This window comes from Cyrtonyx montezumae, unplaced genomic scaffold, assembly GCF_038088225.1.
Source record: "Cyrtonyx montezumae isolate F1298 unplaced genomic scaffold, pur_monq_1.0 scaffold_3, whole genome shotgun sequence".
NCBI lineage: Eukaryota > Metazoa > Chordata > Aves > Galliformes > Odontophoridae > Cyrtonyx > Cyrtonyx montezumae.
In genome coordinates this window covers 116,122,260-116,144,052 of record NW_027072034.1, presented here as the reverse complement: position 1 = coordinate 116,144,052, position 21,793 = coordinate 116,122,260, and the positions used below count along the sequence as shown (strand labels likewise).

At 36.1% G+C, this 21,793-nt stretch overlaps 1 protein-coding gene across 2 annotated transcripts; it reads right to left on the bottom strand.

Moving 5' to 3' along the window:
* Positions 1–934: 934 nt before the first annotated feature.
* On the bottom strand, positions 935–21,244 carry NUP37 (nucleoporin 37). 2 transcript variants are annotated; one of them, XM_065743130.1, is made up of 10 exons: positions 21,187–21,244; positions 19,130–19,349; positions 18,442–18,566; positions 18,048–18,120; positions 13,478–13,572; positions 4,276–4,366; positions 2,914–3,095; positions 2,357–2,407; positions 1,912–2,005; positions 935–1,117 (listed from the first exon to the last, which is right to left on the bottom strand). In XM_065743130.1, the coding sequence occupies exons 2-10, from the start codon at positions 19,283–19,285 to the stop codon at positions 1,004–1,006; spliced, it is 981 nt and encodes a 326-aa protein (XP_065599202.1). In that variant the 5' UTR covers positions 19,286–19,349; positions 21,187–21,244; the 3' UTR covers positions 935–1,003. The 2 variants fall into 2 exon arrangements, with proteins under 2 accessions (XP_065599202.1, XP_065599203.1); XM_065743131.1 differs by lacking the exon at positions 21,187–21,244 and adding an exon at positions 20,070–20,429.
* Positions 21,245–21,793: the final 549 nt, after the last annotated feature.

Here is a 21,793-nt window from a genome sequence, read left to right as displayed (position 1 = left end):
CTTCATTAGTAAGGATTAAAAAAAACCAAACTAAAACACGGGGTCTTCCACATCATTTGGAATCATTCAATTGTATTGCAATTTCTGGAGACAGAGGTATTACCAACTACACAAATGAAGTTTTTAATGTATGCTAATTATTGGTTTTTTGCTAGTTTTATAGCAGTATTTTACAGAATATCAAGAAAGTTAACACAGAAGAAGATGGTAATAACACATCTATCTTATTTAGAAGAGGGCAAACAGATTGAATTTTGAGTACATAAGGCAACCCTGAAAAGTTAAAGAGGCCTTACAGGTTATAAAAGTATCAATTCAGTTAGTGAACATTTTTTCTAATGAATAATTTACACTGATTAATATAAATCGATAATTCGGGTATCTTGGAATAGATAATAAATGGCTTTTAGTTTGCTGGCGACCCACATAAATCCACAAATAAACATATTTTTTGTAGAGTTCAATATGATTTTTTTTTTAATCTAGAGGTATTAAAATCATTGTGATTGCACCAACAGGTTCTTTGCTATTTGTGATAATTACTTTACTCAGCAAACACTATCACAGACAATGTTTTATGACAGTACACTATTGTATTTTTTCTTAAAAGATAGCGATGAATCGGGAAAGATAAGACAAGGACAGGTGTTCATGCTGAAGGCACTATGTGAAAGTATTTGGGCTGTATTAACTGAGACTGCTAGATAGAAAATCTCATCAAACAAACAAATAACAAATAAATAAATAAACAAATGCCCCACCAAATACCATGTTGAAAAATGTGCTTATTTTAAGGGAGGTAGCACAGGGTCAGATTTATGGTAGCTGACTGTATCATAGCTGTTGCGTTTGCAAGCTGAAAATGAAACACAAAAGGTTTCTTATTTTACTTTTTCTTATGTTCTGCAAATGAATAAATACCAACCCAAAGAGCAAATTCATGGTTTTATTATGAAAAAGATATCATACTGTAAAGTTCAATATTGAAGGCAAATGGTTATTTTTACATTTCTGTTACCCAAAAGAAAATTTTATGATCTCCTCCAACTGCACATAATGGAAGAGTTCTGTGCCATGTCAATCCAGATCCTACAGCTGCAGTACCAGTAAGAATGGGCTTAAAGAGAAGAAGAAAAAAGAAGAAGTTTCAATACAGCTTATCACATAACACCACATATATGGGACCTTGTTCATGCAACTTTGTATATGTAATACTACTTAAAAAAATACAGTTAAAATACATCAGAATTGAAAGTGAAAAAACTGATTGTCTTTTCTTGTGATGTAGTAACTGCTTACTATATTTAAGTAAGATGTAGGAATATACTTCATCAGGTGTTTTTCAACTATTTTCATTACTTTTAAGAACACTATTACTTTATAGGCAAGCTTTCAAACCTAGAAATCTTTTTAATGAAATTATTTCCTGCTATTTAAGCATAGTCACAACTAACTACGTTAAGAGATGTATTTCACTGTAAGCTCTGTAAATGTATACTAACGTCAACAAAATCAGAAATACTCTTTGTGCTTCACGTGCCTTGCCTTGATATATTTTTGTTAATAATATAGTTAATTCAAAGCTGAAAAATACATAACTATTTGATTTCTGCATCTTTAGAATTAAAAATATTGAAAAAATTAATAACAGGCTAAATGTGTGGGATTTTTTTCCCCTTTTGAATAAACGAGTCCAAGAAAAAGGGTAAGTGAAGCAGCCTTTTAATTAATAGGCTAAATATGGAGTGCGATTTTTCTATAGCATGGATGAGATAATAAATAAAACAAATAGGCCAAGCAGTGTATCTGGATGGCTTTGGCTATTTTCCAGTTCTATCTTTTAGCTATTTATGTGTTTGGTTTGAAAGGAATAGATGCAATCCCACCCAAAAGCTGAATTCAACTGTTTACCTGGGGATGTCCTAAATGATGAATGAGCAGTTGAGTAGTTGCCTTTCCTGGATATCCAATGGTTGCAAACAGATGCTCATTCACTCGAGACCACCTATGAATAAAATGCATGTACCTTTCAAATTTCCTTATCAGACTATCAGAAATGCACACGAACTGGTGATTTCTCACTTTGGATTGTGTGAAGCCATCAGATATTCCACTGATGACAAAGAAATTCAGAGGAATGGCCCGTAAATGATTTACTACCAAAACTCCTGCGTGCATGTTATTGTGTAACAGAAAAAAAAATAAATCAGTCATTCACAACTTTTGGAAAGCTTATACACCAGGTCCCCCTAAAAAATTATTTAGGAGACACAACTGCCCCCAAACTCACAACTACTTGATTACACACAGATTTATATGAAAAAGAAAAATCACACAATTGAGACAACACTTATACCTGAATAATCTGGCTTGATCAACGTGGACGGGTCTCTTATCCTGTGGATAACTTTAAAAGAGACATTCCATTGAAAAAAACATTCTGCAAACAACTACAAATCATACTGTAAATATCAAAACAATCATTTTAAACACTGAAAGGGAAATACTGTCTACTCTTTGTGAAGCTGACGGAAAACTTGAGTTTTCCTGTAGTTTACATCTCAACTTGTGAGTAGGAAAAATGAAGTCATTAGTGACTTTATTATGTTTCAACAACTACGAATTTATGACTTAGAACTAAATGTTAATAAACAAACTTTGCAAACAGGAGAGATGCTGTCTCAAATGGACAAAAAGAAACACCATGTTATTTAAGAGATAGAAGTAAGCATGAAAAAGAATGGCAGGAAATGACCTGTACTGATTTTATAATTTCTGATGAATATTTATTAACCGAATAGGTGATGTAACACATACTGCAATTAAATGCTACCTTAGCAAAGTAGTTGCATCTCTTCATGTGACACTTAAGGAGTGAATAAAGAAATCAATCCCCTACACGTAAAAAAATACCTGGAACAACTGATATTCCAGATTAGCCAATCACTTCCAGCAACTGCTCCAATTTTGAGAGTGTTCTTTAAACACCAGTCTGCTGACATCAGTGGTGTCTGTTCACAGTCTAGGGAGAGAATGGCCTGGTGTGTAATTAGATCATAGAATTGTATTGTTCCATTTTTCTCTGCTACCATCAGCTGTAAGAGGAAATAATAGAGTCTTGTAAACTTAACATGTAGAGAATTTTTTTAATCTTTTCTAGTCTAGAGCAAACCCAAAGTACTTTCAAGGACATAGTAATATTTGGACTTAAAATGGGTTTTTGATATTATTATAAATTATACTTTTAATTAAACTCCTATCGCGCTGTGCATAGGGATTACATGATTCTATCTATATTTACATACATATACGTATATATGTTTTGGTGCTTAGCAGCACCAGTTCTCAGCCACTTCTGTTCTGAGTAAAGGAACTGACTAAAAGAGAGAGTGCTGTTCAATGAAATGATGCCCATCAATGTAACTGTAATACCTGGATTCACACTTAACTGATTTTGTTTATCAACACTGGCCAGTAGTAAACAACAGCAAGCATTCAATTTTGATGCTACCTGAATCAACAGTTCTAGTTTTCTTAGTAAGGACCATATATTGGTGGCAAGCATAAGGAGAATATAGATCCTTTGTTGTTATTAAACTATTCTGGTACCTGATGCGACTGCTTTTTTTTCTGTTAGAAGTGTGTGTTTTCATGGTAATCTGAAAAACTATGTGCAGCGCCTTAAGGCAGTTATTGACACAAAAGAAAGTAATAAATCCTAGATTGCAAGGGCTAGACCATTAATGAAGCCATATAACTTGGTATACATCAACAGACCAATTCTTCCTGGTGCAATAAACAGATAAGTACAGAATCATAATTTTATATGATTTTTCAGCATGTTTCACATACTCCAAGCAAGATAAACAATACAAAAAGTCTCTTGGTAATTTCAAACAGATATTTGGCTTGCCTTACAGGAGCCTGTTATGGTAAGTCTTGTTACCATGACTAATGGAAACTTTTCTCTGATAACTGTAAGTTAACATGCAATCAGCAGAATAGTAATGAACAATAACTGATGCACGTAATCAAGAAAGAGCATTTCTGATGGAAGGGGTGAGAGACTCAGGGTAAAAAGAGAAGAATAAGCATGGGAGGTTATTTACAGGGACTTCATGCTAGCGGATTCTACCAATACCCAATTATAATGTGCACAAGCTCCCCAGACTTAAGCCACTTAAGTTTTAGTATAGCATCAAAATTCATACTTTAGAGAAGTAAAATTTCCTGCTATTATTAAGGTGGTAGTGATGAAGAGCTGCAAAGCACAACCTTAAATTCATCTTCAGGATGCCAGCAAACACTCATTCCAGGAGAACGTAAACCAAAACAGGCCTTCTCATTTCCTTCCAAATCCCAGACCCTAAAGAAAAAAAAGTGAAGTATTAAATTATGTATTAGAATGCTAATGCATTAAAATTTGTGCCTCAAAAGATTCACGGAAGTTAGTGACCAAAACAAACACTGCTTGTGCTTTTTATCACCTCAAGAAGAAAGTAATCTGATAGAACATGTAGAATGAAATGTGCAGATGTTTAATACTCTTGCCTAAAAGTCTTCAAAAGCAAGCAGTGCTGAAGACAACATCTTTTAAAAAATACGAACTGGACACACACCTTCTATATGGTAAGGCAACATTCAAATAATTTGACAATCTTAGTTGTCTAGGCATGAAATCTAGATGTACTTTCTCTCTTTATTCACAGGTCAATATTGCAGCCTTTGTACAATGGCACAATTAACAGACAGCACCATAAAGTGGGAAGATCACCTTTGGTCTAGCTGATACAAACAACCCAGAATTAAGTACCAAGCAATTTAAATCATCTGCATTATCATGAAAAAGATAAGATAATGCACTAACGTATTTTGCTTATATACTACATACATTTTCATTTCTTTCCTGGTAGGACAAAACTGAATAGTGGAAATACAAGAAATTGAAAATGAAGCTAAGGCAAGCAAAAGGATCTGTGGCAGAGGTACACTTGCCTACAATGGTTCTTGGCAAGCTTTCAACAAATAAATCATGCAAGTCAGTTTAGTCTTTTCCTTTAGAAGCACCTACAGTATGCATCAGGCAGAAATATATAATACTAAGAAAAATAAAAATGGACAACAGTAACATGGATTGACAGGGAAGCATATGTTGAAACAGCAAACCTGGCTTAGATGATGACTGGATTTTCTTTGGATACTTTCCAAATAAGCATCACTGAGGCATGAAGCTACTGGGTTTATAAAATGTAACAAAACCCAAACAGAGACTATTTACCCCCACAGCTACTGCTCAACTGCCTCTATTCCTACAAAATCAGCATAAAGCTGTGTACATCAACTTAAAGTACAGGGCTCTACACCATTAAATGCATTTTCACATGGAAATATATACAACTATCCATCCTCACTGACACATAAAACCTTAGAAACAGTCACATTTTTAAGCACAGTGCTCTGCTCACTCATCAGAGTTAGATGAGTGGCCACGCACTATTATTGTTGATTCTAGAGGATTTTTGCTGACTTCCTCCAGACTTTTTCAGTTTATATCTCACCAGGGTGCTTAGAGCACTATATTTTAGAGATTACAAAAAACTCTTAAATAATACATCATAAGTCTAGACAAAATATATGGGAACAAAGTAAGTATGTTCAATGAATGATGTTATTTTCTTATGCCAAACCACAACAGATCAAATATTTGTTTTCTCTGTAGAAAATACAGTCTCTAATCTTGAAGGATCAGTGTCCTTACTGAAAAAAAAGTCAAAACAAAAACCTGACAACTGTTTAAAAAATGAAATATCTACTTGATTAGGTAATTTAGAAACATACAATACTTTCTTCTATTGCCAGAAATTTTGCCTTGTAGATTTGTCCAAGTCAAATCAACACTTCGCATGTGTATTTACTGTGCAGGGAGAAAATTATGATATAACAGAAGATGGTGAATCATTTTGGCCAAAGAAGAATGCCATCATGTTTCCTTCCCTGAAGTGATTGAGGTTATTAGGTGCTAAGACAGAAATTTATGCTTTCTACCTCCCTAACTTTGTTGTTTATAAAATGCTGAACAAGTATCTCTTTTTGTCAGAATGTTGAGATAGCTAGTAACAAACACAAGATGAAGAAAGGAAAGAAAGGATAAATGCCCCCCCACATGTATTTCCTTCTTTATTTATCAAAGAAAAAAAACATGATATCATTTAGTTTTGGAAAGAAACAGACAGCGCACGTCAAAATAGATCCTTGACTGAAGGCATCACATCCATGTCATTACAGAACATTAAAATGCAATTCTTAAAATACATATAATTAACACTTCAAAATATTTCTTAGTTACTAACACAAGTTACAAATCTGCAAAGACCAATGTGTTAGCTAAACTGAGTTCTGGTTACTCGGTAATAACCAAATCAGCTACAGATGCTACAAAAACACTTCAGTTTTCTCCAAACTATTGCATAAATCAATCTGTAAAGACTGAACCTCTTGGCTTACATTCAAACCCCATGAAACCTCACTAACATTACCATGTTTTATACCAAAACAAACTACTGTCTGTTTTTCCCCCAAATTTTTTATTTTTTGTTCCTCTACATTACATCATCCTTGCATTGATCCTTCTCCCTCCATCAAGTATTACTGAACAGTCTCAGTATTGGGTTTGTGGGTGTTTTTGTTGTTGTTGTTTTTTCTAATTTTTTTAATAATTTCAAAGAAGAAAAGCTCGAATAACCAAAGCTGAAATAAAGGCCAAAGCTGGAATAATGGAAAGCCTCAAAAATTATCTGTACATATGCTCAGTAAATTCATTTAGTTTTAAACAACTACAAATTGAGAAATCATATTCTGCAGTATATTTAAGCTAATACAAAACCAGACATGGAAGAATAGAAGGCTCAAGAGGAACCATAAAAATTGCCACTCGCTGTTTGTAAGACAAAGGTGTAATGGATAGCTTCAAGTAATTCATTTTGCTTCACTGATAAAGAATTTGAGTTTTTATAAAAAATGAAGGAACTCACTGCCCAACTAAGTGAATCTGTAGTAGAATTCGGTAGCAGAACAACCTACTGAGTAAACTGCACCAAATGTACCACAGAAATGGTTGCACTTGGAGAAGTGGAAATTCATCTGTGTTGCTTAACAGTAGTCCTCTGTGCAGAACTGTCCTAACCATCTGACTCAGCATGCAAATTCCTTAGTTTGTGCTGGAAGGGCATTTCCTTCAATTACTTTTGATTTAAGAAATAAACACATAAATGGTTTATCAGAAAGCTGACCCAGGTTCATCACTTTTTTTGGTGGTAAAAAAAACAACAACACTGATGTTATTAAAGAAGTAGATAATTTAATCTTTTAGACGTAAATTCAGCATTACAATCCATGGTTTCTCTAGCTTCTTCTAATATTTACTTGGCTATGCAAGCATTGATCAGTTTTTCCACTGCTAACTGTGGGATGGAGTCCTGATCATGTCCTGCAGCACTGGGAGAAGTGTGAGAGGTATGGGAACTGCATGTGCACCATCTCAGCCATCTTGGCTGACTGTTCTTCACTAATACTCAGACTAAGGGAGACTAACACACGCTAGTATTACTTCTGCAATACTCTTAAAATTGCAAAGGCAGAGACTGAGCACTATTTTTTGCAATAATATAAAGCTCCAGTTGTATTTTTTCAACAACAACAAAAAGAATTAGCTGTTCTGAGGTATCAACATAGACCACTAAATGCTTCTGAGGGCTGATCGTTACTGGAAATTCAACTATTATTTTGTCAGTGAGTTTCTAGAACATAAGGTAACTGCCAAACAAATCAAATGCAATGATTTATATTTAAAACATTTTACATGCTAGACTGCATTCTAGGACTGTGTGACCCTTAAGGTAGGTCATAACATGTCACACAGGAAATTGGTACCATTTCATAAATTTCTCTGAACATTTTTAAAATTTAGTAACTCAAGGCTTATTCATCCATACCTAAGTTCAGACTGAAACAATATTGCAAACATTACATTTGGATAGTGGTATCTTTTCTTTTTATATGCTGACTGGATACTATCGTAAGAGACTGGTTCATATTTGCATAGTGATTGTAAAGTACAACCAAAATTGTTGGTTAATAGTTGGGTCACGACTGTAAGATATAACAGAAATCATGGATGACTTCATACGGGGAACAGACAGGGATACGTACAAAAAAGCATGCAAAGCAAAAGACTAAAGTGCTAAAAATAATCCAAGACCTTCATTTATTCTCATCAATTATAATGCATAAGTAGCTTGATAAATGTGACCAGCATACCTCTAAAAAGATGAGCATTTTGGTACAACATTTATAATTTGAAGGGACATGGGGAATTCTGCCACAACAAACACATTAAGATAGAATAACATGGATTACTTGTTTTGCTTATTTTTTTTTTGCAATCCATAACTGAGTGCACTAACATTACAGATACAGAAGAAACAAATAATAATTTGGAAGAAGAATTAAAGTGAGAATGGCAACTTTTCAATATGACCAAAAACTGAAACAAGGTAAGACAGGTGCAACAAGCGCTGACAACAAATTAAAAAAAACCCACATGACTAAAAACAAAGCAGCAAATAAGAATTATCACTGTCTTTCCTGACTACTGTCTAGTGAAAGACCTATGCAATATACGTAAAACATAAAAAGAACACAGCAAAAACAGCACAGTAAGTTTTGTGATTCTAGCTAATGGCATTTCCAGTGGTTATCAAACCTTCCCCCACGAATGTCTAAATAGGAACTAAATCTAATTTTCTAATCACAGAATATCCTGTTAGAAGGGACCCATATGGACCATCAAGTTTAACTCCAGGCTCCATACAGGATGACCCAAAATTCAAGCCATAGTTCTGAGAGCTCTATCAAAACACTTCTCAAACTGTAGCAGGCGTGGGACTATGACCACTTCCATGAAAAGTGACCATAAAAAATTGCCATGCTGCCATTATTTATGTCCTGATACTGACAGTAAATCTTCTATTTCAGTGAGGAAGTAGTATGAGGTAATCATCAATTAGATTCAAAATCCAACTCTGCAGTCTCACTTAGTGGCTTAAATGTAACGTTCATTTTTATGATGCATATCAGACTAATAATTTTTAACAGGATGATATTTCTTTTGTGGTAATTCAAGAAAGATAGTGTCAAGAACTACCAACCAACAGCTAAGCAGCGTCAAGCTCGTTGTGTTTTCTAAACATATCCTGAACACTTCTTACAAGAGCTTTAAGTATCAGAAAAAAAAAAAACATTTTTATATATGAATCCCCGCAGAAGCATATTGCAAAAATATTCAGACATGTACATATCTATTTTTAAAGAATGGCGCACAAAGGGCTCCACTCACCAAGTCCTTACTAGCAGAGTGGGATGCAGGCATTTCTACACCTAACACAAATGTTCAGTGCATAACAGAAACACAGAATGCTCTCAAAATGTAAGGCTTAATTGAAATTAAGGAATGTAATATTCCTTAAAGCTACCACGTTTTTTCTTATTAATCGAAGAAGCTCTTATGACACCAAGAAATCAACAAGATTTAAAGGAAAAGAATGAGATGATAATTACCAGGTTTGTGACTTTCAAAAGAAATATATTACCATTTTTTTAAAATACAAGATATTTATTAACACACATTTACATTTATTTATTTTTATGTTAATTGTGCTCCATGGTACCACATTTGACTTATCAATAAACAGAATTCCCATTCTTGTTTAATACTGATTTACAATAGAGAAAATACCTAAAATAACTACCAGTAGTATTCAAGTAAGAACTTCTCTGAGCAGGCAGCAGATCGCTTCAGACATAAGATCTTTCCCCTTTGTTTTTTTGTCTTTTGTTTTAATTTAAAAAAAGTTCAACTAGCAAGTTCTACTTTGCAGCTGCTCTTGTGTTACAAGACCAAGAAAAGGACATAAAAACAACATGGTATCAACACATAGGTAAAAACAATGAATGTAATACCACACCCTCTTTTCAATAGGCATCTGATTTATGCTGTCCAACAACTTGTAGAAAAAAAATCCCAGCTACAAGACATCACTGTTGCAGTACCTTGTGGCAAGATAGTTTAACACATGAAAACTCATATCCACTACAAGTTGCTACACTTACTGCTGACTGAAAACAAGGGAAGATCTAAACATGTCCCTGTACATAATGTACATACTGAGATGCAGTATTAATTATTTCAAGACACAGAAGTGGAACTCTGACAGAATAATACTGAAATACTTGAAACTCCATGTTCTTGTGCTAATTGTTCTAGTACTTCATTCCAAAGGTATTAACAAATGATGTACCCTGAGAAAAATTTCAGGGTAGAAACTAAACACAGACAGAAAAACTATTTGTCTTCTTACATTACTGCTGAAGCAGATTACACAGTAAGTAAGGAATGATTTTGGTAAGTCTGAGGGAATGCATTTTCCATTAGTTTTGAGAGTGTAACCTTTAAATTCAATAAAAAATGTCTTCATGCTCTGCATGCATGAATGGAAAAAAAAAGAACTCAAGTAGACAAAAAAAAAAGTTACTTCCTTCCCATGGCTTTTAACCATAGTCTTTATGGTTTACTGCATAACTGTATTTCAAGGTTTCCAAGCTCAACTCCTGACAGTATATATTAATTAGTTGTATTTCCTTTTAATTAAGTAACAATTAGCCTACTGATTTTAAAACAGTTCTTTTTCATATCAGGAACACTGATCACTTCATAAAACTAAACATGCCACGCTTTCTCTAATAGCTCTTTGCTGTATAAACCCAACACTAGTTGAGGTTCAATGAAGATATCAAGAATGGAGAATAAATCAAACCAAGCTAAGAATATAAAGTCATACACATTTCTACTACTCACTGCTAATGACTTTGTTGGAAATACGGACAAAGCAGCTCTTAAAAATCTGCCCACTGGTCAGAATACTATTTCTGAATTCCCTAGGGGCACTTACAAATCTCAGGCCTTTTAGATTTTAAATTTGAGAACAGAGTAACTCAGCTAAAGCTAATAGACCGTGGTTTATACCAGCTGATGATCTGCCCTTTGCAAAATCTTGCACACAAAATAATTCTAGCAGCTATTGCCTTTTCTGTAAGCAGGTAGCAGATTGCTGCAGACACAAGATCTTTCCCCTTTGTTTTCTATTTTAACTTAAAAAAAAAGTTCAACTAATAAATGGCCCTCCCCCTCTTCCCTCCCCCACAAGTCTTATCTGGTCATTTCTGTGGCAATCAATATGGCGATAACTTCACATAATCAGAGAATGCCTAAAATAGTTCCTAAATTGAAACAACTTTTTGTTTTCTCATAGCTATATCAAGAAAAGTCAAAGATGATGGTGCTTAAGGTTCTTCCACTATTGCAATGACTTGTTAAGCCTGTACAGCACAGCTGCCAACCTATGAGCTGCATTTTATGGATGTAGAGCAGCAGTGGTATAGATTCACGTGCACGACGAGAACTGGAGGATGCGGGATGTTTTAACAAGGAAAAACTTGAACTACAAAACCTTAATCAATGTTTTTCAGAGTATTTAACCATGCTTCCCTTGTATTTAATTATTTGCAATTAGAGAAAACGTGGGTTTGGAATAACTGTAATGATTGTATTATAAGCTGGCTGTACCATTGTATTGGTAGGACACTGCCCTTAGGTGACATATTTGCAACTCCCCGTAAGGCTAATAGGTTTGCATAAATGGACAAGTTCACAGGGGTAAATACTAGTTTTAAACTTGATTTAGCTGATAACAGAATGGATGGATAGAGAATGCATGGTTCAGTGCTGAGCTGTGCATGCCTTCTATCTCCTATTCAAGACTTTTTTATTCCTGTCCCCATAGGGGAAACTGACAGTGTACATAACCACAGAATAACCCAAGATGGAAGGTACTCATGTGGACCATCAAGCTCAACTCCTGGCTCCACACAGGACCACCTAAAAATTAAATGGTACACCTGAGAGTGTTGTCCACATATTTCTTGAAATTTGTCAGCTTGGTGCTGTGACCACCACCCTGGGCAGCCTGTTCCCTGATCACTACCCTCTGGTGAAGAACCTTTTCCTAACCCCCAACCTGACTGCCCCCTGATGAAGCTCCATGCTGTTCCCTCAGGTTGTTGCTGCCACCAGAGAGCAGAGCTCAGTGCTCCCTGTGAGGAGCTGCAGCTGCTATGAGGTCTCTTCTCAGCCTCCTCTTCTCCAGGCTAAGCAATCCAACAGACCTCAGCCTCTCCTCATTTATCTTGCCCTCTAGACTTCTCTCCATCTACGGAGCTCTTCTCTTGATGATCTCTAAAATGTCGTTCTTATATTGTGGCACTCAAAACTTCACCCAGTGCTCGAGGTGAGGCTGCACTGCACAGCAGAGCAGAACAATCCCGTCCCTCACTCAGCTGGCAGTGCTGGGCCTGATGCACCCCAGGGAATGCTTAGGCCTTCTGACTGCCAGGGCACACTGCTGACTGATGTTCAACTTGTCATCAATCAGAAAAACCAGAATCATTTTAATAGGGCTGCTCTCAAGCCTCCCATCCCCATCTATACACATAGCTAGGATTTCCCTATACCAGCTACTTAATTCAGCACTTGCTCTTGTTAAACTGCCTGTGGTTGGTGATTGCCCATCCCTCCAATTCATCAACATTTCTCTGCAAGGCCTCTCTGCTGCCGAGGGAGTCAACAGCACCTTCCAATTTAGCATTATCTGCAAACATCAAGTACATTCAAGTCTTGCAATTGGATCGCTTATGAAAACATTAAAGACAATAAGTCCTAAAATGGAGCCCTGCAGAACTTCTGTAGTAACTAACTACTTCTTGTAACGCATGAAATATAACCCCATTTGCCATAACTCTTTGAGTCTAATCCCTCAACCACTTGTTCATCCATTTCATTACATTTTTGTATAGCTCCATGCCAGACATTTTTTCCAAAGGGATACTGTGAGAAACAGTAGCCGAAGCGTTGCAGGAATCCAAAAAGATTAGGGCAACTGAGTTCCCCTGGTCAGTTAGGTGGATAACCTTGGCATATAAAGGAAATTTAGTTAGTTAAACAGGACTTTTCCCTCATGAACCCATGTTGGCTGTGACCAATGAGTGCATTATCTTTTAGGTGTTTTTCAGTACCCCCCAGATTAACTTTCTCACTAATTCAAAGACAGAACAGTTGTCTTCTCATTCATCTATTAAGTTTAAAATATTGCTTTGGAAAATAAACCAAATAGAAACCAAAACATAGCAACCAAATGAAAACCCCCATAACCCAGTTAACAAGACTGATTTTCCCTTCCAAAATGAAGTTTTAATAAAAATTGTGTGTAAAAAGCATGTAATAAAAAAGAAATAAGCAAGTATGTAAATAAACACAGGAAAAAAGCCAATGCTAATACTTCAATGATGTTTTGAACAAAATACATACCTGCAGGTGTGATCATCACTTACACTTGCAATTTCTTGACCCTCTTTAGGAGCAAACACCAGGTCATTAACATAATCTGAGTGCCCATCAAATGTCTGTCAATCAGACAAAAAGAAATACTTTTACTTTAGAGCTGATTGTCCTACCAATCAACAATGTGTTAAACAGGCCCACACAATTCCAACAGGAAAATGTGTGACTCTAAAATAAAGATATCGCAGTATATGGAAGGGGAAAAAAAATATTTGTCATTGAACTGGAGATCTTTAAAATATGTTAACTCATATATATTCACACTGTAGGTGGACAGACCTCTACTACTTAATCCTTTAAGTTATCATAAAGGTTAGCTTGTTGCTCTTGTTTGACAGAGGAAAGATTGCCTCAGAACTGTTATATCCATTTTTAACCACTGAATTTTGAAGGCAGAAGATAATCTCAGACAAAGAGAGGAAGATAGGCAAGAACTAAACGTACAGAAGCTATATATCTTGAAGAACTCTGTAGATAGATACTTGTAGATAACTCTCATCTCTGAATAAGAATTTTTAATACAAAGTCCTGCAAGTAATAAGAGGGTTCTTCTTCCTGAGCAAGCAACAAACCAATCATTTGTCCAGTACATTTACTTTCCCAAGCAATTAGCAAAAAATTAGCTCAAAAGCAGATGGCAAAGGATCAAAAGATAAAGGGCAAAAGAATAAAAAGGTGAAAAAGTCTCAATTGAAGAACATGTAACAGCAGATAAAGCATGCTGAAGGCTTTAAGAAAACCAAAAGTGAGGAAGAACACATAAAGAAGCCACACAACATCATAGTAGTTAATCACAATTTCTGTTAAACATTTGAGAAGGACATAGCACCCTGTGCTCTTTGCTTTATACTCTTGTGATGAAGAATAAGATAAACTGGTTATAGTGCAGACTTACTGTAAAATTAATAGATCAGCCATTCTCAAATGATAGGATATGAGCGCCCATGGTGTGAACATACAGGTAAACTGTTACTCACAACCAAATATTTATAGTTGTATCAAAAAGCCATTTCAAAGGGAACTATTACTGTGCAATTGTTCTCAGATGAAATTATTAATCATGACATACTTATTTCAAAGTACCAAGAATAGTTTACCTATAATGAGAACCAACACAGCAATATAACTTGTGTTCTGGATGAAAAGCAGAATGCCAGTTTCTAGTGAAAGTTGGTAATTTTTTTTTCCTGCTTCAAAAGCTTTTCAGCTTTCCAGTGTTTGCCCATAATACCAAACCAAGACATCTTTTCCTTTTCCATTCTTTTAATCATTTTGTAAATTTCTATGGACATCACAAATCTCTAAAGCTTTACAGTACCTTTAAAACCTACATTAAAGAACAGATATACAGCATTAAGCGAGTATGCAAAACTCATCACACCTAAGGTCAAGTCAAAATTTGAAGTACTTTCAAATTCATTTGCATGGTTTGCTAGATATGAATAATTCATCTCTGGTCTCAATAAGAAAATCTGTAGCTAATAAAGATCAGTTTGGTTAGCTTGAGGACTTATATGTGCTTTCTCTCATTATGGTCTCACTTAAATTAGAGGTCAGCCTGTTTCATCCTTTTCACTAGGCATGGCTGCTTCTGTTCTGCCCAGCAAATGATCATAAAAAATAAAAAGAAGACAAAAATATCCACTACATAATGGCATACATGGCATGACACGAAGAGGTTACAAAGGAAAACAATGTCAAATGAAAACAATCACCTCCACAGCTTTCTAAAGGGAAAAAAAATAGTCTCTTATATGTTTGTTACTCAGAATGAGCTACATAACTGATCAATAAAAAATGAAAAATAACAAATCTGTAAACCATGCACAATAACTAAGCTCCCCCTCTAAATAATTGTGAATGCCTCATCAATTTAACACAAAGCCATTTTCAGCAGTCAACTTTGTTTCTTCCAATTGGCCATAATTTTAATAAAACCCTGTGGATTTTAAGAATACATCCCTTAGATGATGCTAAACTACTTAGACAGAAATGCAAGTCTTCTAAAAATTCCAGCATTCCGAATTCAAACATTCTACCTCATTTTACATCCACAGTTCTGATGAAATATGCTTTTTATTAAACAAAATTTGAAGCAGAAGGAAGCCACAATTCATTTCCAAATGAAAACCTCAGAACAAGAAAAGATTTCACAAAGATCCATCAGTCGTATTTTACCTTTTGTTTGTTGTTCTGGGGTTGATCCAACCCATAAATTTTGGATTAGTAGTGTTGACAAAGTAATGGAAAACTCAGTATGCTTGAAGTTCTTTGTTGATAATTACATCAAGACAGTTTTTCCACTGGGCAAAAAAAGTAAGATTACTCTGCCTATCCCTCCAGAAGCAACACATACTAATTGTTTACTATAGAAGACAAAATGTTCAGAGATTGTAGTCAAATTGTAATCACTTAATTCCTTCAGCTTTCTTGCACATTTTGTACCTGTATGTAAAGCGTGCACCATACAATGGATCAAAGTCTTGCATGCGTTCATAAAATATTCAACCTTAGGCTCATAAATGGCTTTTCTGAGGTTTCAGTTGACTAATACTAAGAAAAAATTGTATCAAACTACTTAAAATTAACTCAGCACAGCTCACAGAATACTTGTGAACACCTGAGATTTGAAAATACTGTACACAGGGGTCAGGTGTTACTTTTTTCTTAATGAGAATTGTATAGTTCAGCGGTCATCCATTACCCAGAGAAAGTATTTTCCCCACTTTTTAATAAAAAATAAAAATAAAAATTCAGAACATGCTTTCATTTTAATCAATATAAACACACTACAATGATTTTTTTCTTTTTTCACTAATAGGATCCTAACTGTTTAGGTAACAATCTACACTATTCGCTGTTTGATGATTACTTTAAACATTAGATCAAGCCTGATCCAGTAACAGTATAAATTTTACTACTTCTTTAGACTTAGACTAAGAGCTTCACTAAGGAAGTATTAAGTTCAAGTGATAAAATTGGCATAAACAGAACTAATAACTTTATTGCTAAATTCTTGTCAACAGTATTTATTTGTATTGCATAATACTCAAGACTTTTTGGGGCTTATGTTGTGTCAAAAATAAAGAAGCTCCCATGATATCTGAAAAAAATAAACAAACTTTTATGATCCTTCTGTCTGCATTGGACACTGGTTATCTTATTTAAATAATTTAACTGAAGTCCAGTTGATAATGACCGTTTCCTTTTTGGTAAAAATAACCCTTGTAATTTATAGGTGGGGTCTTTCAGTCTAAATACTATATTCTCACATCAAACTCCTGCTATATTAATACATTCTCTGTGTTCTCAACACTCACTATCTGCCATAAAAAACATCCTGATGTATTAGGCAATGGATATACTTTTGCAGTTGAAGCTTACAACTGCAAGTTCATGTAGTTTGCATTAGAAAGAAATCATAAAGATGAAAGATTCTGCAAAGAATCTTTTTGTATAAAAAAAATAATTGTTGTAGTAACAGAAACCTAAGTGTGGCACTTTGATTTATTTGTAGGCACTCAGTCAAAGCTACTGTGTAACAAATTCCCCTAAATCAGAAGTGCATGTTTTAAAAGTTTCATTTGTTTTGGTCAGACACCAGAAAAAGTCTTGTCAAAACTAGGAAAACAGTAACCCATCACAGAAATTCTATTCTGAAAAAAAACCCAGCATTCAGACTGCTACTGAGTTGTACCCTTTGCTTCTCTGGTTTTAATATTGACAGCAAGCTAGAAAATAATTGCATCAAGCATATTCAAAATAATTATTTTAGAAGTGTCTGTTTTTAATCTCGTTGTAATCAGTAATGAATAGCTTAAAAGAATTCCTCTATAGAATAAACTTGTTTATTTGAACTTGTAGTTTAGAAGCTTAAGCTAACGAATTACCAAAGGTGTGTTTACGTGACATTATATTACAGATTATTTCTCTGGAAGCTGTGTGTTCCTACTCAGCAAAACAGGATATCCCTCTGAGAAGTTCTAGTGTTGGCCTGGGTTAGACTGTTGCAAACTGAAAGCAAAAGGACCTTCCAGACATCTCGTACGTAACTGGTTTAAGAACACTACGCTGAAAGAGCAGGAAGTAAAAATGTATCAGAAATAGGTATTTCCTTTATTTATAGATTTCCTATATTTATATAGTCAAAATAAATGATGGTCCATGGACATGTTCTGTGAGCTGTCTGCAGTTATGTACTTAACTCAGTACTCTTTACATTTTCTACTGTATTAAATCGTATCATTACAACTTTCTGCTCCCAGTAAAAGAGTTCAGAAATCCCACTTTCAACAATAGAAGAATCCAATAACCAATACAACGTAAAAATTTACAGGTCTCTATGTAAAGGAACCTTTTCTAAGACTGTATTTAAAATTTACCTGTACAATATTCTCATCAAGAGTATATCTTCAGATTATGCATAAGACTGCTAAAGATGGATCTGCCACAGTTCAGCTCTACCTCACACAGGATATTAAAGTGAGACTCCACTACAGAATAAAGAAATATTTGAAATGAATTGCGTTGCTCTTACCTTATATTCATTCTTGTCATGCAGGTCTGAAGTAAATAGCCTTAACTTCTTATCAGAAGCAGCCGTACAAAACCTGCACTCAACAGACAAAGAAAAGCCCAGACACATAAGGACAAACTACATTTTAGATCCAGTAAGTTGATGAATAAGGAAAAAACGATACTATTTACTGCCAATTCACTGCATGGAGAGAAGGGCAAGGAGCGCAGGCAAGGAGCTCCAGAAACAGAACAAACCAAAGATAAGAATGAAATTGGTGTTCTAATGATGTTCAGAGATTTTACTAGCAGTTTCTTTAGATCCCACTCATACACTTTATACTTAGTTCAATATTAAGAACTTAGTGAAAACAGATAAATGACAAAGATTTGTTGTACTCAATTATTCCACATACCTTATCTGGGGAGGTAAAGCATCAAGTCTACTTTCTGGACTCCATGCTATAGCATCAACTCTGATTCCATGATGAAATGTTCTTAGTGTCTTATACTGAATGCCTTCCACTTCTACATCCTCTTCCTACAGAAACAGGACAGTTAGCTAATCCAGAATAACATCTTCATGACTTCTAACAATTTGGATTGATATGAAATGGAAAGGCTTTCAAAGTTCAATGTACCTGTTACAATAATTTACTGAAAATACATGAGAAATCCATGAAATGATTGCAGTCTGAAGTCAGAGTCCAATACTGAGCTCAAAAATCAGAGATTTGTGCTATAAATATGAAGTTACTGTTTCCAAAGCTATCTGCTTAAGTTCCCAGATAGTATCTCTTGCAAATGTTGGTGACTGCTAAAACTAGGTTATCTTCCATAAAAACAGGCCTGCTTTCACTGCAGTCAACTCTAAGGCATACCAGCAAGACAGAATTTTATACTACTTCGTATAAATTTCTTAGGAAATATCCCAAATTCATCAATATGGTAATTAATTAATCTAGTAAACAAGTACAGTGCTCCTTGGTAAAACAGGTAGAAGAGAAGACAGGAAAGCAACTTTAGTCAGCTTTGGACTTCACCAGCAAAAGTGCTGTCAGAGTTTCAGGGTGAAAGTAATAAAATCAACAAACACAAACTAACCTGAAATCTGCATGTCCCAACAACTACGTAATTATTGCCACCATATGCAATGAGGGAGCATGCATCTCCACTATCAAATGGATTGAATTTTATAACATGCACATAATCTTCGCAGTCCACAGTGTAAGCAGCATTTCTAAGAGAATCTTGCTTCATTTTCAGGGAACTATATCAAGGTATCACAGAAGTGGTGTATTTCCCAGGATGAAGGTCTACATTCCTATATGGAAAGTATTAAAAAAACATGCATTATACATTCACATACAGAAAAAAGGTATTTGTGGCACACACACACACACAATTCCTATAATGCTCTATTTAAGGACACAAACTGTCAAATTAAACTCACTATTTATATATTTAGTACACAATTCCAGCAGTTGAGGAACTAACTAAACTAATTAACCTAAATACCATACATTCAAAACTACTTCTGGAGACTTCATCAGAAACTGCAGATTTTGTGCTACTGCCAGCAACCTAAGACCACAATGAGATTAACCTTACACAGCAGAAAAGTCACATTCAGAATGCTTAAGTTTTCAATCAAATGAAAAAAAAAATAAAAAATGCATTGTTACCTTCAGATTCCCTTCTCTGTTACAACCTTTTAAAAGACAGTGGGCATCTAATTAGAAGTAGAATTAAGGCTGCAAAATTGCAAATGAGAACACTGTCCTGCAGAATATTTCAGCATGGTTTCATGACTTAAGGCAACCCATCTGCATACAGAGCAGAGCCACTATGCTTCTGTACTTGAACAAAAGTAGTTTGTTTTCATCTGAAGCTAAAGTATACCTTCAGAATTAGTGCATTACTCTATTCAAGCAGTTTCCAAGACAGTCAAAGCAGATTAGATTCTTAACTGATTCTGGAATCATCCCCCTTAACCCCATTGCAGATTTTTATATTAGCTTATACCTTTTGAAAAATCACTTACTTTTTTCTGCATGTAACATGGAGAAATAGCTTTAAATTTCTCAATGTATTTTGCTGTCTTAATGACCTGAAGGTCTCAGTGTACAAGCCAGAGCATGGTTTGATGGGGACATCACAGAGACACAAAGAAGCTCCCCATATCTGCAATGTTTGTTTATTAATTAGCATGATATGCTATCCCATTAATGTATACACTTTAGACACAGATTCACAGAATGTCAGGGATTGGAAGGGACCTCAAAAGATCATCTAGTTCAATCCCCCTGCTGGAGCAGGAGCTCTCTGATTAGGTCATAACTCACAGAGATATGCTCCTAAGGCCAAATAAACTTTTAATCCAATCTGTAATAGTCCTCCTTAAAGCCTTCCCAGAAATCATGGAATGATTTGAGTTGGAAGAGACTTCTAAAGACCACCTAGATGAACTTTGCTGCCATGAGCAGGGACAGCCACAGCTAAAACAGGTGCTCAGAGCCCCACCAGCCTGACCTTGGATTTTTGCAGGAACACAGCACCCACTGCCTCTCTGGGCAACTTGTTCCTGCGCCTCATCACTCCAATTGTAAACAAAACTTATTCCCTCACATCGAATGTCCTCTCTTTCAGTCTAAGATGACTTCCCTTTGTCCTATCACAACAGATCCTGATAAGACCCTGATAAACAGCCCACCCCTGCTCCTTTCGGCCCCCTCCAGATACAGAGACTGCTGTCAAGTTACAGCCCACCTCCAGACACAGTCTCCCCAGAGCCTAGCATTCTCCAGGCTGCACAGCCCCAGCTCCCTCAGCCTCTGAAATCCAACTTCAGATCAACTTTAACTAAAAATAATAATCATAATAAAAACAGTGATGCTAAGGAATCAAACACCACTAGGCCAACTGCGCCGCGCAGGTGCTCGTTAACCACCCCTCCCCCCCACACACACACAGACACGTACACAACTCCCTGCTTTTTCTTTCAGGAAAGGGAATCTCAGCAAGACTCGCTGCTACAGTCTCTCAGAAGATGGCCCCACCCCCTCCCCACGACCCAGCCATTGCCACTCCTGGGCCGGCCCGAGCAAAGCACCGCGCTCCCTCCCCCCCATCCCGAAGCGGGCGGGCCGCCCCACACGCACCTCCGCAGCCCCCGCCGGCCACCACACACGCTACTCCCGCCAAGCGGCACCTCCCGCCCACGGGCCGCCATGCGCTTCCGGGTCAGGGCTCGCGCTCCCCATTGGGTGGCTGCTGAGGGTTTGAATGAAAACCGCCGATAAGGGCAGCCGGGCGTAGCGAGCCGCTTTGGTTTCGTCCTGCTGGTTGTGCGGGTGGTGGCTATAGGTGAGCAGGAGGGACACAGTCGGCTGAGAGGGGCTTGGGTGCGGAGCGGTTTAGATGACTTAAAAGGGGGACTTTGTATACAGGTAACGAAAACACTCTGGCATATCTTCATCTGCTAAGTTTTGGAAACGATAGTGCACCATTCTCATAGGTGCTAGTCTGAGTGTGTGATATATGCTCTTTAGGGGCATTCAAGGCTGCCCTTTTGTAGGGATGAAATCCTGCCAACTGATATTCTTACAGGTTGGTAAATATGCAAGGAGAACAAGAGATCTTTATGAACAGGTCACTCATGAGCACTTTCTACCCGTTCTCCTTGTGGTTACTCCATCGTTAGTGAGGTGAGGCTTGCTAAGCTGTGGGCTTGTGTGAATAACTTATTTTGTGGACTTAATATGGAAG